Raw genomic sequence first — 19743 nt, forward strand, 5'->3', positions numbered from 1 at the left:
GGTTCACGCCATTCTCCTGCTCAGCCTCTGGAGTAACTGGGACTACAGGCGCCTACCACCACGCCCGGCTAATTTTTTGTACTTTCTTAGTAGAGACGGGGTTTCACCGTGTTAGCCAGGATGGTCTTGATTTCCTGACCTCGTGATCTGCCCACCTCGGCCTCCCAAAGTGCTGGGATTACAGGCGTGAGCCACCGCGCCTGGTGTTTTTGGTGTATTTCTTGACATTCGTCACGTAGAATTTAAGAGGACAACTGAGGGCCGGGCGTGATGGCTCACGCCTGGAATCCCAGCACTTCAGGAGGCTGAGGCGGGCGGATCACGAAGTCAGGAAATTGAGACCATCCTGGCTAACATGAAGAAACCACGTCTCTACTAAAAACACAAAAAAATTTGCCGGTCGTGGTGATGGGCGCCTGAAATCCCAGCTACTCAAGAGGCTGAGGCAGGAGAAAGATGTGAACCCAGGAGGCGGAGCTTGCAGTGAGCCAAGATACACCACTGCACTCCAGCCTGGGCAACAGAGTGAGACTCCATCTCAATAGTAAAAAAAAAAAAAAGAGGACAACTGAATAAATGAATGAGAGACTGCTTGTTCGCAGGGAATCAGACCAGACTTTGGTTGTTCATTCCAGTAAAAACTCAAATGCGTACCACACATGAGTGCAGAGTAGCTGGAGCTACTTTCAGGAGCCAGACTTTGTGGGTTTAAGTCCCAGCTTTGCCACTTCCGGCGTGATCCTGGACCAGTTACTTAACCTCTCTGAGCCTTGGGTTCATCATCTATAAAACAGAACTAATAATAGTACCTACTTTACAGGATTATTATGAGATTAAATACTGTATATGAAAAGCACTTAGGCCAGACATGGTGGCTCACGCCTGTAATCCCAGCACTTTGGGAGGCCGAGGCAGCTAGATCATTAGGTCAGGAGTTCCAGACCAGGCTGGCCAAGATGGTGAAACCCTGTCTCTACTAAAAATACAAAAATTAGCCGGGCACGGTGGCCAGCGCCTGTAATCCCAGCTACTCGGGAGACTAAGGCAGAGAATTGCTTGAACCCGGGAGGCGGAGGTTGCAGTGAGCCAAGATTGTACCACTGCACTCCAGCCTGGGCGACAGAGTGAGACTACGTCTCAAAAAAAAAAAAAAAAAAAAGCACTTAGGGCTGGGCGCATGGCTCACGCCTCTAATCCCAGCACTTTGGGAGGCCAAGGCAGGCGGATCACAAGGTCAGGAGTTTGAGACCAGCCTGGTCAACATGGTGAAACCACGTCTCTACTAAAAATACAAAAATTAGCTGGACACGGTGGTGCACACCTATAATCCCAGCTACTCGGGAGGCTGAGACAGGAGTATCACTTGAACCTGGGAGGCAGAGGTTGCAGTGAGCCGAGATCATACCACTGCACTCCAGCCTGGTTAACAGAGTGAGACCCTGCTACCAAAAAAAAAAAAAAAGAAAGAAAAGAAAAGAACACTTAGAACAGAATCAGGCACGTGATGAGTGTTCTATTAGTGCTAGAAGTGATGATTGTTATTCTAGTTGTTACCTACCAGGAGTTCTGCTCAGCTCTGGAGCCATACCTACTTGAGGTGCAGGGACAGATATACTTTACTTATGGTTATTTGTCATTTGCCAAATATTTTATTCTTTTCAGCCTGTGACATTCTGGCCATTGATAAGTCCCTGACACCAGTCACCCTGGTCCTGGCAGAGGATGGCACCATAGTGGATGATGACGATTACTTTCTGTGTCTACCTTCCAATACTAAGTTTGTGGCGTTGGCCAATAATGAGAAATGGGCCTACAACAATTCAGGTGAGAAACTCTAGCCATATCGAAAACGGCCTATGCAGTACAGCATCCGTCATGATTACTTTCACTGCACAGACAGTTGCCATTTGTCTGGCTTTTTAAGCATTTGTTCAACAAACATTTACTGAGCATTTTCTATGTGCCAGCCATGGTGCTGAGTCCTGGAGATAAAGATGAATGAGGCCAGGCATGGTGGGCAGGTCACCTGAGGTCAGAAGTTTGAGACCAGCCTGGCCAACATGGCGAAAGCCCATCTCTATTGAAAATACAAAAACTAGCTGAGCATGGTGGCAGGCACCTGTAATCCCAGCTACTTGGGAGGCTGAGGCGGGAGAATTGCTTGAACCTGGGAGGTGGAGGTTGCAGTGAGCTGAGGTGGTGCCGCTGCACTCCATCCTGGGCGACAGAGCGAGACTGTGTCTCAAAAAAAAAAAAAATAGATGAATGAGACATGGGCCCAGTTCTCAACTAAGTCATGGACAGACAGCAACTAAAATGCAGCCTGGCGGGGAGCTCAGTGCTGCAGGCTGCAGTCCGGCTGTTTAGGTCTGGATCCTGGCTCTACCATTTACTAGCCAGGTGACCTTGTGCAAATTACATAACCTCTCAGTGCCTTGTTGACATCATAATTATAGAACCTGTCCCCTAAGATTGTTGTAAAGAAAATATAGTACATATCAAACCAGGGTTTCTCAATGATACTGTTGACATTTGGGGCTGGAGTTGTGGAGAGGATGCTTTTTGTATTGTAGGATGTTTAGCAGCATCCTAGATATTAGGAACTTCCCCCTACAACTATGATAACCAAGAATAAATAACTCCAGATATTGTCAGATGTCTCCTGGGGGGCAAAATCGCTCCCACTTGAGAACCACTGATATGAAACGTTTAGATCTTACCTGGCGCATAGTTAAGGACTCAATAAATGTTACCTGTCACTGTCATCATCATCATCACAGGAGATATAAAGGGGACTAACATTGGTGACCAAGGATCAAGAAGTGTCTTGAGAGGGACTTAAAAAAAAGTGTCTTGAAGTGTGCCACAAAATTGAGGAAAGTATCCTACAGCAGTGGCCCTACCAGCCACCTTTGTACTCATGCCTAAGGGACAGCAATTGATGGCTACAGCTCCCCCAGTTAAAGAAGGGACCAGGCTGGGTGCGGTGGCTCAGGCCTGTAATCCTAGCACTTTGGGAGGCCAAGATGGGCGGATCACGAGGTCAGGAGATCGAGACCATCCTGGCTAACACAGTGAAACCCCATCTCTACTAAAACATATAAAAAATTAGCCGGGCATGGTGGCAGGCACCTGTAGTCCCAGCTACTCGGGAGGCTGAGGCAGGAGAATGGTGTGAACCCGGGAGGTGGAGCTTGCAGTGAGCCAAGATCACACCACTGCACTCCAGTCTGGGCGACAGAGTGAGACTCCGTCTCAAAAAAAAAAAGGGGGCAGGTGCGGTGGCTCACGCCTATAATCCCAGCACTTTGGGAGGCCGAGGCGGCCGGATCACCTTAGGTCAGGAGTTCAAGACCAGCCTGACCAACATGGAGAAACCCCATCTCTACTAAAAATACAAAATTAGCCAGGCGTGGTGGCACATGCCTGTAATCTCAGCTACTCGGGAGGCTGAAGCAGGAGAATCGCTTGAACCCAGTAGGCGGAGGTTGTGTTGAGCCGACATCGCGCCATTGCACTCCAGCCTGGGCAACAGGAGTGAAACTCTGTCCCCCCAAAAAAGAAGGGACCAAGCACCAGAGAAATGCTGGCAAAAATGACTGTTTTTGTTTACAAAAACAGGATACACCTGGACGCACAGAAACCAAAAGGAGAAGTGTGATGGGATTCTGTGTATGTGTGACCATACATTGGGTTTAAATGGCTTCTTTCTATGGAAGAATACAGAGCCATTGCACACAGAAATAAAGATGAAAGAGAGTCAGGCACGGTGGCTCACACCTGTAATCCCAGCACTTTGGGAGACCGAAGCAGGAGAATCACTTGAAATCAGGAGTTTGAGACCAGCATGGCCAACATGGAGAAACTCCGTCTCTACTAAAAATACCAGAATTAGCTGGGCATGGTGGTGGGCACCTGTAATCCCAGCTACTTGGAAAGCTGAGGCAGGAGAATCGCTTGAACCTGGGAGGTGGAGGTTGCAGTGAGCCAAGATCGTGCCACTGCACTCCAGCCTGGGCAACAGAGTGAGACTGTCTCAAAAAAAAAAAAAAAAAAAAAAGATGAAAGAAGAGGGAAAATCAAGGTCCTAGATGGAGATTGGCCCTCCTGTGAATCCTTGAGATAAGATGCTTCTTTCCCATTGAAATTAATCTAGATCCTCAAGAGGTCTGTGTGTGCTTGGAGAGGAGGTGAAAACAGCACTTCAGGTTGTTCTGTGACTGACATTTTCTCCCATGTGTCAGATGGAGGTACAGCTTGGATTTCCCAAGAGTCCTTTGATGTAGATGAAACAGACAGGGGAGCAGGGTTGAAGTGGAAGAATGTGGCCAGGCAGCTGAAAGAAGATCTGTCCAGCATCATCCTCCTCTCAGAGGAAGACCTCCAGGTAAGCCTCCTCCACAATGTGCCGCAATGCTCATCTGGCCTCTGCCCCCCGCCCAGCACCTTCTTAGCTTCCATACTTGCCATAACAATTTCTTTGTTTTAATCTTAATTTTTAAATAATTCTTAAATGACAACTAAGATTTTTCATCTTTTCATTCTCACCTAGAGTGATTTTTCAACCCTCATCATGAAGCAGAATTACCTGCGGATTTTTTTTCTTTTTTTTTTTTTTGAGACACGGTCTTACTCTGTCGTCCAGGCTGGAGTGCAGTGGTGCGATCTCAGCTCACTGCAACCTCCACCTCCCGGGTTCAAGTGATTCTCCTGCCTCATCATCCCGGGTAGCTGGAATTACAGGTGCACACCAACACACCCAGCTAATTTTGGTATTTTTAGTAGAGATGGGGTTTCATCATGTTGGCCAGGCTGGTCTTCAACTCCTCATCTCAAGTGATCCACCTGCCTCAGCCTCCCAAACTGCTGGGATTACTGGCGTGAGCCACCATGCCTGGCCAAATTTTTTTTTTTAATGCAAATGCCTGGGATCCACCCTAAACCTAGTTAGGTGGACCCTGGGGTCAGGGATGCCTGCTAGAGAATGTAGCATTGTAGTAGCTGGCTTCACATCCCAGCGCTATCACCACGACTTTGAGCCGGCAGCTTAGCTTCTCTCCTTGTGTTTTCTCTCTAGTAAGACTGGGATAGGCCAGGCGCGGTGGCTCACACCTGTAATCCCAGCACTTTGGGAGGCTGAGGTGGGCGGATCACGAGGTCAGGAGATCAAGACCATGGTGGCCAACACGGTGAAACCCCATCTCTACTAAAAATACAAAAAATTAGCCGGGCGTGGTGGCGGGCGCCTGTAGTCCCAGCTACTCGGGAGGCTGAGGCAGGAGAATGGTGTGAACCCGAGAGGCGGAGCTTGCAGTGAGCTGAGATTGCGCCACTGCACTCCAGCCCGGGTGACAGAGCGAGACTCCGTCTCAAAAAAAAAAAAGATTGGGATAAAAAAAGTATGTTTTCATTCAAAGAAAATTTCTCTTTGAGACAGGGTCTTGCTCTGTCACCCAGTGCAGTGGCATGATCATAGCTCACTGCATCCTCAACCTCGTGGCCTCAAGCCATCCTCCCACCTCAGCCTCTCAGGTAGCTGAGACTGTAGGCTTCAACCACCAAACTGGGCTGTTTTTTGTTTTAATTTTTGTAGGCCAGGTGCAGTGGCTTATACCTGTAATCCTAGCACTTTGGGAGGCCAAGGTGAGCAGATTGCCTGAGTTCAGGAGTTGGATGTGGTAAAACCCTATCTCTACAAAAATTAGCTGGGTGTGGTGGCGTGTGCCTATAGTTCCAGCTACTCAGGAAACTGAGGTGGGAGGATCACTTGAGCCCAGGTGGTCAAGGCTTCAGTGAGCCATGACTACACCACACCAACCTGGGCAACAGAGCAAGACTCTCAAAAAAAAAAATAATAAGGCCCGGCACGGTGGCTCACACCTATAATCCCAGAACTTTAGGAGGCTGAGGTGGGCAGATCACGACACCAAAAGATCAAGATCATCCTGGCAAACATGGTGCCAAAAGATCAAGACCATCCTGGCAAACATGGTGAAACCCTGTCTTTACTAAAAATAGAGCCAGACGCAGTGGCTCACACCTGTAATCCCAGCACTTTGGGAGGCCGAGGTGGGTGGATCATAAGGTCAGGAGTTCAAGAGCAACCTGGCCAAGATGGTGAAACCCAGTCTCTACTAAAAATATAAAAATTAGCCAGGCGTGGTGGCGAGCACCTGTAATCCCAGCTACTCAGGAGGCTGAGGCAGGAGAATCACTTGACCTGGGAGGCAGAGGTAGCAGTGAGCAGAGATCACACCACTGCATTTTAGCCTGGGAGGCAGAGCAAGACTCCGTCTCAAAAAACAAAAAAATACAAAACTTAGCTGGGCGTGATGGCATGTGCCTGTAGTCCCAGCGACGCGGGAGGCTGAGGCAAGAGAATAGTTTGAACCCAGAGGCAGAGGTTGCAGTGAGCTGAGATCACATCATTGCACTCCAGCCTGGTGACAGAGCAAGACTCCATCTCAAAAAAAATAATTAATTTTTTATAGAGATGAGGTCTTCACATGTTGCCTAGGCTGGTCTTGAACTCCTGGGCTCCGGCAATCCTCCCACCGTGGCCTCCCAAAGTGCTGGGATTATTGACATGAGCCTCTGCGCTTGGCCCCGAAAATGTTGATTGAGCCCCATCCTGTGCCTGTCATGGTTCCTTCACTGGGCGTGCAGCGGCGAACAAGCCAGACATAGTCTCTGCTCTAATGGTGCTTGTATTCTGATGAAGGGAGGCAGAAAACAACAGGAAAGCATATCAGACGGTGGGATGCGGAGAGTGATGGGGGCTACTCTAGATTGGAACATGGAGGAAGTCCTCTTTGAGGAAGTGATTTCTTGGTGGTGTTTTGGTTTGGTTTGGTTTGGTTTGGTTTGAGACAGGGTCTAGCTCTGTTATCCAGGCCGGAGTGCAGTAGTGTGATCTCGGCTCACTGCAACCTCTGCCTGCTGGGCGCAAGCAATCCTCCCACCTCAGCCTCCCAAGTAGCTGGGACCACAGGCGTACTCTACCATGCCCGGCTAATTTTTATATTTTTCGTAAAGGCAGGGTTTCAACGTGTTGCCCAGGCTGGTCTTAAACTCCTGGGCTCAAGCAATCCTCCTGCCTCAGCCTCCCAGAGTGCTGGGATTATAGGTGTAAGCCACTACACCCGACCCTTCTTCCCAATTTTAACACTAGAAGAAAACTGGAAAAATCACATGCTTTTCTCTTGACTCTCAGCCAACCATCATAGTAAGTAACTTTGGGAAATGGATTCAGTGAGTTCTGAAATGGATGTATTTGAGAGGTAGAACACCATGTTTAGAAAGTCCTTGTAGGCCGGGCACGGTGGCTCACACCTGTAATCCTAGCACTTTGGGAGGCCAAGGCGGGTAGATCACCTGAGGTCAGGAGTTTGAGACCAGCCTGGCCAACATGGCAAAACCCCGACTTCACTAAAAATACAAAAATTAGCTGGGCTAGGTGACACACACCTGTAATCCCAGCTACTAGGAAGGCTGAGGCAGGAAAATTGCTTGAACCTGGGAGGCGGAGGTTGCAGTGAGCCAAGATCGCGCCATCTCCCTCCAGCCTGGGCAACAGAGCAGACTCATCTCAAAAACAAGAAAGTCCTTGTAGATTTCTCAGCGTCTGTTTGTTTTTTAGATGCTTGTTGACGCTCCCTGCGCAGACCTGGCTCAGGAACTACTCCAGAGTTGTGCCACTGTCCAGCAGCTGCAGCACACACTCCAACAAGTGCTTGACCAAAGAGAGGAAGTGCGTCAGTCCAAGCAGCTCCTGCAGCTGTACCTCGAGGCTTTGGAGAAAGAGGGCAGCCTCTTGTCAAAGCAGGAAGGTAGGACTCTCTGCAGGCAGAGTTACTCTGAGAATTCAGGGCTGATGGAGGCGTCCCTCGGGAGGACACTATTTGTGATGCAGCCAGAGCCACTGAAGCCACAGCTGCTAGGATGCGGGAAGGGCACGTTTCTCTCTTGCCCAGCCAATTATTGTGGCGAGTTGGTCATGTGGCTGTTTGGTCACAGCACATCTGACCTCTGTCTCGTGTCTCCTTTGCAGAGTCCAAAGCTGCCCTGGGTGAGGAGGCAGATGCAGTAGACACGGGCATCAGCAGAGAGGCCTCCTCGGACGTCACGCTGGCGAGCCACATCCTTACTGCACTGAGGGAGAAGCCGGCTCCAGAGCTGAGCTTATCTAGTCAGGATTTGGAGGTGGGCGGAAACCAGGGTCACTGAGCTACAGAGAAGGACATGCCCTGGGATGTAGTATTACCGTGCAGAGACGTGTGGACCCTTTTGTTCACCTCTGCGGACTGTGAATCCTAGCTGCCAGTTTGCCTATTCTATGCCCCAGCATTTGCAAAAATCTCATTAGTCTAAATCAAAGTAGCTTTAAAGAAAAATGCATACACTTTTCAGATCATCCGACAGACTCTGGTCCCAGGTTGGTAATGAAATGACTGTTCCTGACAGGGAGGAATAGCGGGGCCCAATCTTCTGAGATGGCTTCTGGTTCTTTCCATGGTTAAAGAAGATCTATAGTCCATCCTGAGGTCTGTCAATGTCACAGGAAAAGGCAAACTTGAGGGATCGTCGCCTGCTGGCTAAGAACAGGGAACTAAAAGCTTGAGGAAGGGGACCCGCCAGGGTGGGTGCTACTTCTGATTCTTTGTCCTTGTCCCTGTCACAAGTACCTCCCTATTGTAGATAGAAGGGAAGGAAACTGTTGACTTGAGCTCGGTTAAATTTCCTGAAGGTGGAGGACCTTAGAGTTGCTCCAAGTAAACTTTCCAAGGACTGCTTCCTGTTGGTGTTGTAAGTAAAGGCCCATGCTTGGCCAGGCACAGTGGCTCACGCCTGTTAATGCCAGCACTTTAGGAGGCCGAGGCAGGTGGATCACCTGAGGTCAGGAGTTCAAGACCAGCCTGACCAACATGGTGAAACCCCATCTTTACTAAAAATACAAATATTAGCCTGGTGTGGTGGCGGGAGCTGGGGCAAGAGAATCACTTGAACCCAGGAGGCAGAGATTGCAGTAAGCCAAGATCGCACCACTGTACTCCAGCCTGGGCGACAAGAGTGAAAACTCATCTTAAAAAAGCCCATGACGGCCAGGCGCCATGGCTCACGCCTGTAATCCCAACACTTTGGGAGGCCGAGACGGGTAGATCATGAGGTCAGGAGATCGAGACCATCCTGGCGAACATAGTGAGACCCCCATCTCTACTAAAAAAAAAATACAAAAAAATTAGCCGGGCATGGTGGCCAGTGCCTGTAGTCCCAGCTACTTGGGAGGCTGAGGCAGGAGAATGGCATGAACCAGGAAGGCGGAGCTTGCAGTGAGCGGAAATCGCACCACTCTACTCCAGCCTGGGCAACAGAGCGAGACTCTGTCAAAAAAAAAAAAAAAAAGCTCATGGCAATTGATGGTAAAGGAAACCCGGCATTTCAGTGTGAAGAGGTAACATAAACAGGTACTGCCTCATCGCACTCCCCAAAAGAGAGTCAGGAGAGCAGCAGGAGAGGCGCACAGAAGGCCCAGTTCTCAGGAGTTCTTATTCTTGCTACAGTTGGTTACCAGGGAAGACCCCAAAGCACTGGCTGTTGCTTTGAACTGGGACATAAGGAAGACGGAGACTGTTCAAGAGGCCTGTGAGCGGGAGCTCGCCCTGCGCCTGCAGCAGATGCAGAGCTTGCATTCCCTCCGGAGCATCTCGGCAAGGAAGGCCTCACCACCTGGAGAACGGCAAAATCCTAAGCGAGCCAAACAGGAGCCCACATAGCAGCAGCGGGAAGTGTGCCAAGGAAGCTCTGTGGCATTGTTATTGGTAGACTCCCTCAGCCTCATCATTTGACTACCTATGTACTACTCTACCCCCACCTTAGAGCATCTTCCAGAAAAGCTATTCCAGGTCTCAACATATGCCCTTCCACCAATTTTTTTTTTTTTAGCCCCACCAGCTTCAGGACTTCTGCCAATTTTCAATGATGTAGCTGCATCAACAATATCCCACCTCCTCTAATTACATATTATGTTCTCTGTTCAAAAGTAATTGGCAGTGATTGGCCAGGCGCGGTGGCTCACACCTGTAATCCCAACACTTTGGGAGGCCGAGGCGGGTGGATCACGAGGTCAGGAGATAGAGACCATCCTGGCTAACACAGTGAAACCCCATCTCTACTAAACATACAAAAAAATTAGCCTGGCATGGTGGCGGTCGCCTGTAGTCCCAGCTACTCGAGAGGCTGAGGCAGGAGGATGGTGTGAACCCGGGAGGCGGAGCTTGCAGTGAGCTGAGATTGCACCACTGCACTCCAGCCTGGGTGATAGAGCGAGGCTCCATCTCACAAAAAAAAAAAAAAAGTAATTGGCGGTGACTATGGGCGCACACCTAACATTTAGCCCTGCCCCATATGGAACAGTTAAAAAAAAAAAAAAGAAAGTCCGGGCCTGGCACTGTGGCTCACGCTTGTAAGCCCAGAACTTTGGGAGGCCGAGGTGGGTGGATCACGAGGTCAGGAGATCGAGACCATTCTGGCTAACACAGTGAAACCCGTCTCTACTAAAAGTACAAGAAATTAGCCAGGCTTGGTGGCAGGAGCCTGTAATCCCAGCTACTCGGGAGGCTGAGGCAGGAGAGTCCCTTGAACCAGGAGGTGGAGCTTGCAGTGAGCCGAGATTATGCCACTGCACTCCAGCCTGGCGACAGAGTGACACTCCATCTCAAAAAAAAAAAAGGCCAGGCACCACAGTGGCTCACACCTTTAATCCCAGCACTTTGGAGGCTGATGTGGGCAAATCATCTGAGGTCAGGAGTTCGAGACCAACCTGGCCAATATGGTGAAACCCCAGCTACTTGGGAGGCAGAGGTTGCAGTGAGCTGAGAGCGTGTCACTGCACTCCAGCCTGGGCAACAGAGCAAGGCTCCGTATCTCAAAAAAAAAAGTTTTGTTTTTTTGAGACAGAGTCTCACTCTCACCTAGTCTGGAGTGCAGTGGTGCACTCTCAGCTCACTGCAACCTCCACCTCCCAGGTTCAAGCAATTCTCCTATTTCAGCCTCCCAAGTAGCTGGGATTACAGGCATGCACCACCATGCCCGGCTAATTTTTGTATTTTTAGTAAGGACAGCGTTTTGTTACATTGGCCAGGCTAGTCTCAAACTCCTGACCTCAGGTGATCCACCCGCCTCAGCCTCCTAAAGTGCTGAGATTACAGGCGTAAGCCACTGCCCCTGGCCCAGAAAAAAAACTTTTTTAATAAAGTAATTGTCAGCTTAGGCAACATAGCAAGACTCTCTCTCTACAAAAAAAATTTTAAGTTAGCCAGGCATAGTCCTAGCTACTCAGGCTGAGGTAAGAGGATCGCTTGAGCCCAGGAGTTGAAGGCTGCAGTGAGCTCTGATCATGCCACCACACTCCAGCCTGGATGATAGAGTAAGACCCTACTTTTCTTTTTTTTAAAAAGGTAATTGTCAAGGGCAATGAAAAGAAATGGTCGTATTTGCAAATCATTATCCTTATTCTGAAGATAGCACTGCAGAATTTTAAGCACAGATAGTGGTGAAGATGGGACATTACAGAGTGCTGATTATGGCCACAAACTTGTTTCTCCAGTTAATGAATTGTTTTATTTGTTGGTTTAAAGATCCACATTAAGCTTGTAGACCATAGGGACATATGGAGAGTCCATTTCTAATATCTAATTCAGTATTGTTAAATTATATCTTACCACTATGAAACTCTTCAGTTTTCTAATTGCTTTATCAGCAGGGGGTATAAAAGGTCATTAAAGCAATTTCCGTGTGCTATGACTCCAAGTCTCTGGGTGTGAAGCAGAGCAAGCCTGGTTAGTCCTCCTGTCTCCATACAGACTGGCTCTGCAGGTTTGGTAATCTATAGTACACTCCTTGCAGGGAAAAGGTAATGACTTATCATGGACTTACTTGACCGTTTTTTATGCATGCTTAGAGGAAAACAGAATGCTATTAAGAGATTCATTGGCTAGTTATTAAGTAAAGAAATATCACAATAGGCCGGGCGCAGTGACTAACACCTGTAATCCCAGCATTTTGAGAGGCCGAGGCGGGTGGATCACCTGAGGTCAGGAGTTCAAGACAAGCCTAGCCAACATGGTGAAACCCCATCCCTACTAAAATTATAAAAAATTAGCCAGGTGTCGTGGTACACGCCTGTAGTCCTAGTTACTTGGGAGGCTGAGGCACAAGAATTGCTTGAACCCAGGAAGTGGAGGTGGAGGTGAGCTGAAATTGTGCCTGGGTGACAGAGTGAGACAGTCACGAAAAAAAAAAAGAAATATCAAAATATGTCACAATAGGCCGGGTGCAGTGGCTCACACCTGTAATCTCAGCACTTTGGGAGGCCGAGGTAGACGGAACACCTGAGGTCAGGAGTTTGAGACCGGCCTGGCCAACGTGACAAAACCCCGTCTACTAAAAATACAAAAATTAGCCGCCGTGATGGTGGGCACCTGTAATCCCAGCTACCCAGGAGGCTGAGGCATGATAATCACTTGAACCCAGGAGGTGGAGAGTGCAGTGAGCTGAGATCCTGCCACTGCGCTCCAGTCTGGGCAACAGAGTGAGACTGTCTCGAAAAAAAATTATCACAGTAAGTCCTAGGGTAAAGATGGGGATACAGAAAACAATTAAGTAGAAAACAACTGTTTCATTTTCCTGTGATTCAAGGAGGGCTTAGATGTACTCAGCATCCTTTTACTAATGCCCTCCATTGGCTCTCACTAGCCCCAACATTTCCTTTTTTATAGCTTATTTTGCAATGCCTCCTTAATTATCCTTTAATAGAAGCCATCGCTGGTAATCTACACTCATACTTACAGAAGCCCCAGTTATCAATGTAATGCCCCAAATGTACTATTTCAGGGCAAAAAGGAAAATAGTTTCCAAGGACGTGGCGTGTGTTTCACTGTCAGATGCTTGCACTTACACATGGACTCGCTGTGTGTCTGACAGGCTGACTGGCATGCAGAGCACAGGGATTGTCAGCTCAGACACCACCAGCAGCATTGCCCTTGGGAGTGGGATTTCCCAGAACAGTAAATGGGTCTGTCCTTGATTTACAAAGTAGCTACATTCCTAGGAAATCCAGGGTACATTAAAACCCAACCATGTTACCCAGGCTGGTCTCAAACCAGGCCTCAAGCAATGCTCCCACATCAGCTTCCCAGAGTTTTGGGATTACAGGCATGAGCCACCACACACAGCCAGAATATTTTCTTTCTGTCAGACACACAGAGCTTTCGTTGACTCGTCTGGGCGTTGGTATTGGTATTCTGTACTTGAAGCGAATCCACCAAGCGGCTGAACTGGATGGAAAATGGAAAATGTCCTGTGGATTTGGGAGTGAGACAAACCAGATTGAGTCTAACCTCTTAGTCTACGGCTCCAAGCTTGAAAGGGTTAAATGAAGTACTATATTTGTTTTGTTTTGTTTGAACCTGTGGGTAATGGCACAGTCTCTGCTCACTGCAACCTCTATCTCCTGGGTTCAAGCGATTCTCTTGCCTCAGCCTCCAGAGTAGCTGGGATTACAGGCGCCCGCCACCACACCCGGCTAAATTTTTTTTGTATTTTTAGTAGACACAGGGTTTCACCATGTTGGCTAGGCTGGTCTCAAACTTCTGACCTCAAGTGATCCACCTGCCTTGGCCTCCCAAAGTGCTGGGATTACAGGTGGTGAGCCACCGCACCTGGCCTAAGTGAACTACTGTATGACCGACCGACCTGGGGAACATAGCAAGACCCTATCTCTACAAAAATTTAAAAACTAAAAATGAGCCGGGTGTAGTGGCACATGCCTGTAATCCTAGATACTCAGGAGGTCAAGGCAGAAGGATCACGTGAGCCCAGGAGTTTGAGGCTGCAATGAGCTATGATCGTGCCACTGCACTTCACCCTGGGTGACAGAGTGAGGCCCTGTCTCAAAATAAATAATCCAATCCCCCCTCAAAAAAGGAATGAAGTACTATAATGAGAAAAATCCTAGTACCTAATGTATAGTAGACAGTGGAGAGTGGTTCTCTTTCGTTTCTCAGGGGCAGACAGGGTGCTAGAGTCCTCTATCAAGAGTCAGTAGGGCAAAGACCTGTGAACTCTAGCCCAGATGTATGATGAATGTGGTCACAAACATATTGCCCCATTACCATTTACTTCCCTATAACCACTGTGCCTCCAGCCTTGTAGAATAGGCACACAGGAGCACAGCAATATGTCTAAAAATGGGAGCAAGAGAGAGCAGGCCATACCTGTTCTCATACTAGGAGAAAAGAATGTCAAAGAAAGCAGCTGGAACTAATGAACTCTACATTAGCCATATTCCATTCTTTCAACTTAAGTCAAATGTCGGTCCCCATTAGGCAACTGGCTTTGACAGGTGCTATGCTAATTACCACTTACCAACCTTTAATTTCTGGGTAAAAGCAAAAGAGAAAAACTAATGGATTTTTCATTTTCCAGAGAGACAGGAATAAAATAATAGTGGTCTGTAGAAAAAAGAAAACCTGCTTCAATTACAAGAATTATTAATGTGTCTTTAATAACCAGATTATTGCTGGGCGCGGTGGCTCATGCCTGTAATCCCAGCACTTTGGGAGGCCGAGGCGGGCGGATCACCTGAGGTGGGGAGTTTGAGACCAGCCTGACCAACATGGAGAAACCTCGTCTCTACTAAAAATACAAAATTAGCCGGGCGTGGTGGCGCATGCCTGTAATCCCAGCTACTAGGGAGGCTGAAGCAGGAGAATTGCTTGAACCTGGGAGGCGGACGTTGTGATGAGCCAAGATCGTGCCATTGCACTCCAGCCTGGGCAAAACTCCCTCTCAAAAAAAAAAATTATTTAGCTGTTTAATTCCTAATTACCTGTTCAAGCTTTTTTTTTTTCCTCCCCCCACCTTGAGGGTTTTTGTCCCTTTTGTTTGTGGAGTTTTACCTTAAATCCTTTTGGCTGCATCTTATACACCTTGCGGTTTTTAAGGACCTTGGACATGATCTAGTCTGCATCCCCATCCACTGCCTGAGTCCTCCCAACGGCTCCGACAGTGAGAGCCTCCGTTCTGTTCAAGAGCCTCCAGCCAGGGGGACAGACACCCTCCCAGGAGCTGCACTGCACTTTCAGATTGCAGAACCTTAGAGTTGGCGACTTGCTCAGATGATATCAGACAACACTCGTGCAATTAACAAAGTTACAAGGAAATGAACCAACAGGTTAAGGCATGGATACTGGATTTTCTTCGATCTTTTTCTTTTCCTTTTTTTTTTTTTTTTTTTTTTTCTTTTGAGACAATCTTGCTCTGTCGCCCAGGCTGGAGTACAGTGGCTTGATCTCAGCTCACTGCAACCTCCGCCTCCCAGGTTCACCAGGTTCAACGGATTCTCCTGCCTCAACCTCCCAAATAGCTGGGATTACAGGGGTGTGCCACCACCCCCGGCTAATTTTTGTATTTTTAGTAGTGATGGGGTTTCTCCACGTTGGCCAGGTTGATATCAAACTTCTGACCTCACGTGATCTGCCGTCCTCGGCCTCCCAAAGTGCTGGGATTACAAGCATGAGCCACCACGCCCGGCCGTATTTTTCAGTACCATAAGAACTATTACCCCCAAAATTCTAGCTTTTCCTCCAGACTAATTTTTTTAACAAGACAAATACGTTTTTTAATTACAAATGCAAAATGGGAAAAAGAAATTACTATTTTTACTAGCATTATAAGAAGTTACAAATAGCCCAGGGGTGGTACCACAGTGGCTCATGCTTGTAGCTGTAATCCCAGCTACTCAGGAGGCTAAGGCAGGAGAATCGCTTGAACCCGGGAGGTGGAGGTTGCAGTGAGCTGAGATCATGCCATTGCACTCCAGCCCAGGCAACAAGAGCAAAACTCCGTCTCGAAAAAGAAAAAAAAAGTGTGTATAGCATCCCCTTACCCAGCCCAAGTCTCTCTCTTGCTCTTGCTCTTGCTCTCCTCACTGTGTGATACACTGGGTCCTACTTGGCTTTCAGTAATGATTGGAAGCTTCCTGAGGCCTCACCAGAAACTGAGCAGATAGATTCCTGGTGCCGTGCTTGTTTTTTGTTTTTTTTTTTGAGACAGAGTTTTGCTCTTGTTGCCCAGGCTGGAGTGCAATGGCGCGATCTCGACTCACCGCAACCTCTACCTCTCAGGTTCAAGCAATTCTCCTGCCTCAGCCTCCCTAGTAGCTGGGATTACAGGCATGTGCCACCACCATTAGCCCGGCTAATTTTGTATTTTTAGTAGAGACGGGCTTTCTCCATGTTGGTCGGGTTGGTCCAGTCCAACCTCAGGTGATCTGCCCGCCTCGGTCTCCCAAAGTGTTGGGATTACGGGTGTGAGCCACCGCACCCGGCCACCTGGTGCCATGCTTCTATACAGCCTGTGGAACCATGAGTCAATTAAACCTCTTCTCAGGTTTTTTTTTTTTTTTTTTGAGACAGAGTTGTGCTCTTGTTGCCCAGGCTGGAGTGCAATGGTGCAATCTCAGCTCACTGCAACCTCCGCCTCCCAGGTTGAAGCGATTCTCCTGCCTCAGCCTCCTGAGTAGCTGGGATTATAGGTGCCCGCCACCACGCCTGGCTTATTTTTTTGTATTTTTAGTAGAGATGGGGTTTCACCATTTTGGTCATGCTGGTCTGGAAATTACAGGCTGCTGGAATTACAGGCATGAGCCACTGCGCCTGGCCAGGTATTTCTTTTTTTTTTTTTTTTTTTTTGAGACGGAGTCTCGCTTTGTGGTCCAGGCTGGAGTGCAGTGGCCGGATCTCAGCTCACTGCAAGCTCCGCCTCCCGGGTTTACGCCATTCTCCTGCCTCAGCCTCCCGAGTAGCTGGGACTACAGGCACCCGCCACCTCGCCCGGCTAGTTTTTTGTATTTTTTAGTAGAGACGGGGTTTCACCGTGTTAGCCAGGATGGTCTCGATCTGACCTCGTGATCCGCCCGTCTCGGCCTCCCAAAGTGCTGGGATTACAGGCTTGAGCCACCGCGCCCGGCCGTATTTCTTTATAGCAACACAAGAACAGCCTAATACATTCCAAATGAAACCTCTCTCTATGGAAGACACTACTGTTTTTAAGAGGGCCGGGCGCGGTGGCTCATACCTGTAATCCCAGCACTTTGGGAGGCCGAGGCGGGCGGATCACAAGGTCAGGAGATTGAGACCATCCTGGCTAACACGGTGAAACCCCTCTCTACTAAAAAATATGAAAAATTAGCTGGGCGTGGTGGTGGGCACCTGTAGTCCCAGCTACTCGGGAGGCTGAGGCAGAAAAATGACGTGAGCCCGGGAGGCGGAGCTTTCAGTGAGCCGAGATCGTGCCACTGCACTCCAGAGCCTGGGCAACAGAGCGAGACTCCATCTCAAAAAAAAAAAGAAAAAAGAAAAAAAGATGGGCTGCCCCTTCAACAGGTGCTGTTTAAATCAAGGTAAGTATCTCCCCTCAGCTTCCCAATCTGAGTTTCCTAAAGCCTGGAATCCTTTGCTGTCAGCCCTGAAATAGGAAAACTGTGAGTGCCTGTCATCCTTCATTCCTCCTCAGCAGTTAAGGAGCTGTTCTGGTGCCAAATCCTGGACAGAATAACAAGAGAATGAACTTGAAATTGCCCAGGGTCTGATTGCCCAGATCTACACACCTGACTATACTGAACTACAGAAAAGTCCGCCAAAAACCACATGGGGGAAAATTACCATTTTACCTTGATTTATTAATCACAAGCATATTCATCTGGTCTAACATGCAGTTGACGCCAGTTAATGTTGTAAGTCCCCTGAACTAAGGTAGGCTTAGACTTGATGAATTTCCTGGCAGGAGCACTAGTAGAGCCTCACAATCCTACAGATACTACTCAGTTAAAAGGTAAAACCCCCAATCTTAATGTCTGTATGGATGACCCCAATTTATTAATTTATTTTATTTTTTGAGACAGAGTCTCACTTTGTCACCCAGGCTGGAGTACAGTAGCACAATCTTGGCTCACTGCAACCTCTGCCTCCCGGGTTCAGGCGATTCTCCTGCCTCAGCCTCCCGAGTAGCTGGGGTTACAGGTATGTGCCACCACGCCCGGCTAATTTTTGTATTTTTAGTAGAGACAGGGTTTCACCACATTGATCAGGCTGGTCTTGAACACCTGACCTCAGGTGATCCACCCACCTCGGCTTCGCAAGATGCTGGGATTACAGGTGTGAGCCACCACACCTGGCCCCTATTTTATTTTACTATTATTTTTGAGACAGAGTCTCATTCTGTCACCCAGACTGGAGTGCAGTGGCATGATCTCGGCTCACTATAACCTCCGCCTCCCAGGTTCAAGTGATTCTCGTGCCTCAGCCTCCCAAGTAGCTGGGATTACAGGCATGCGCCATCACATCTGGGTAATTTTTGTATTTTCAGTAGAGACAGGGTTTCATCACATTGGCCAGGCTGGTCTCGAACTCCTGGCCCCAAGCGATCTACCTGCCTTGGCCTCCCACAGTGCTGGGATTACAGGCATGAGCCACTGCACCCTGCCGACCCCAATTTAAAAACAAAAACAATGAGCATGGCTTCTTTCTAGAAAAATCTTAAAGTTCTGGAAGGTTAGCTGGCCTTTCAGGCAGGCAGCTTCCACCAGTTCACTGACCCAATTACTGGTCTCCTAAAGCTGCTGTGTTTGGAAACGTGGATACTATTAAGTCTCTTCCATCACATTATACTTTATTCAACTAGTAATTATGAATATGAGCTCAGCTCGGCAGAAAACAATGGAATGGTCAGCAGTCATTCTCAGGAAGTCCACTCCCCAGTGTCCAGAGAAGAGAATATTCCCATGTCCTCCAGCCAGCCTTTGCTGGTTTTTCCAATAAAGTTTAGCATCTAAAAACCTTCACAGCCAGGCGTGGTGGCTCATGCCTATAATCCCAGCACTTTGGGAGGCCGAGGCAGGTGGATCACCTGAGGTCAGGAGTTCGAGACCAGCCTGACCAACATGGAGAAACCCCCGTCTCTATTAAAAATACAAAAATTGGCCAGGCGCGGTGGCTCAAGCCTGTAATCCCAGCACTTTGGGAGGCCGAGGCGGGTGGATCACGAGGTCAGGAGATCTCCGAGACCATCCTGGCTAACATGGTGAAACCCCGTCTCTACTAAAAATACAAAAAACTAGCCGGGCGAGGTGGCGGGCGCCTGTAGTCCCAGCTACTCGGAGGCTGAGGCAGGAGAATGGCGTGAACCCGGGAGGTGGAGCTTGCAGTGAGCCGAGATCGCACCACTGCACTCCAGCCTGGGCGACACAGCGAGACTCAGTCTCAAAAAAAAAAAAAAAAAAAAAACAAAAATTACGCGGATCATGAGGTCAGGAGATCGAGACCATCCTGGCTAACACGGTGAAAACTGAAAACCCGTCTCTACTAAAAATACAAAAAATTAGCCGGGCATGGTGGCGGGCGCCTGTAGTCCCAGCTACAGGCTGGGACTGAGGCAGAATGGCATGAACCCAGGAGGCGGAGCCTGCAGTGAGCCGAGATCGTGCCACTGTACTCTGGCCTTGGCAACAGAGTGAGACTCTGTCTCAAAATAAATAAATAAAATAAAAATACAAATATTAGCCAGGCGTGGTGGTGTGTGCCTCTAATCCCAGCTACATGGGAGGCTGAGGCAGGAGAGTCACTTGAACCCAGGAGGCGGAAGTTGCAGTGAGCTGAGACCACGCCACGGGCAACAAAAGCGAAA

General features: G+C 48.6%; 1 protein-coding gene and 2 long non-coding RNA genes across 10 annotated transcripts in view; 1 reads left to right on the forward strand and 2 right to left on the reverse strand.

The window, feature by feature from the left end:
• The window catches only part of DFFA (DNA fragmentation factor subunit alpha), a 43072-nt gene that overhangs the window by 1831 nt on the left and 21498 nt on the right, over positions 1–19743 (forward strand). For 3 of the 8 annotated variants that reach the window (XM_077993350.1, XM_077993345.1, XM_028844810.2), the window contains exons 2-5: positions 1663–1824; positions 4245–4387; positions 7640–7829; positions 8051–8202. In XM_077993350.1, the coding sequence (XP_077849476.1) occupies positions 1663–1824; positions 4245–4387; positions 7640–7829; positions 8051–8202 (647 nt within the window). 8 annotated transcript variants of the gene reach the window in all.
• Positions 12278–14860, reverse strand: LOC144336374 (uncharacterized). Its single transcript, XR_013408102.1, has 2 exons — positions 14614–14860; positions 12278–13668 (listed from the first exon to the last, which is right to left on the reverse strand). It is a non-coding gene; the product is annotated as an uncharacterized LOC144336374 (long non-coding RNA).
• Positions 17202–19353, reverse strand: LOC144336366 (uncharacterized). The gene is made up of 2 exons (XR_013408091.1): positions 19103–19353; positions 17202–18149 (listed from the first exon to the last, which is right to left on the reverse strand). It is a non-coding gene; the product is annotated as an uncharacterized LOC144336366 (long non-coding RNA).

Source organism: Macaca mulatta, chromosome 1 (assembly GCF_049350105.2).
Source record: "Macaca mulatta isolate MMU2019108-1 chromosome 1, T2T-MMU8v2.0, whole genome shotgun sequence".
Taxonomy (NCBI): domain Eukaryota; kingdom Metazoa; phylum Chordata; class Mammalia; order Primates; family Cercopithecidae; genus Macaca; species Macaca mulatta.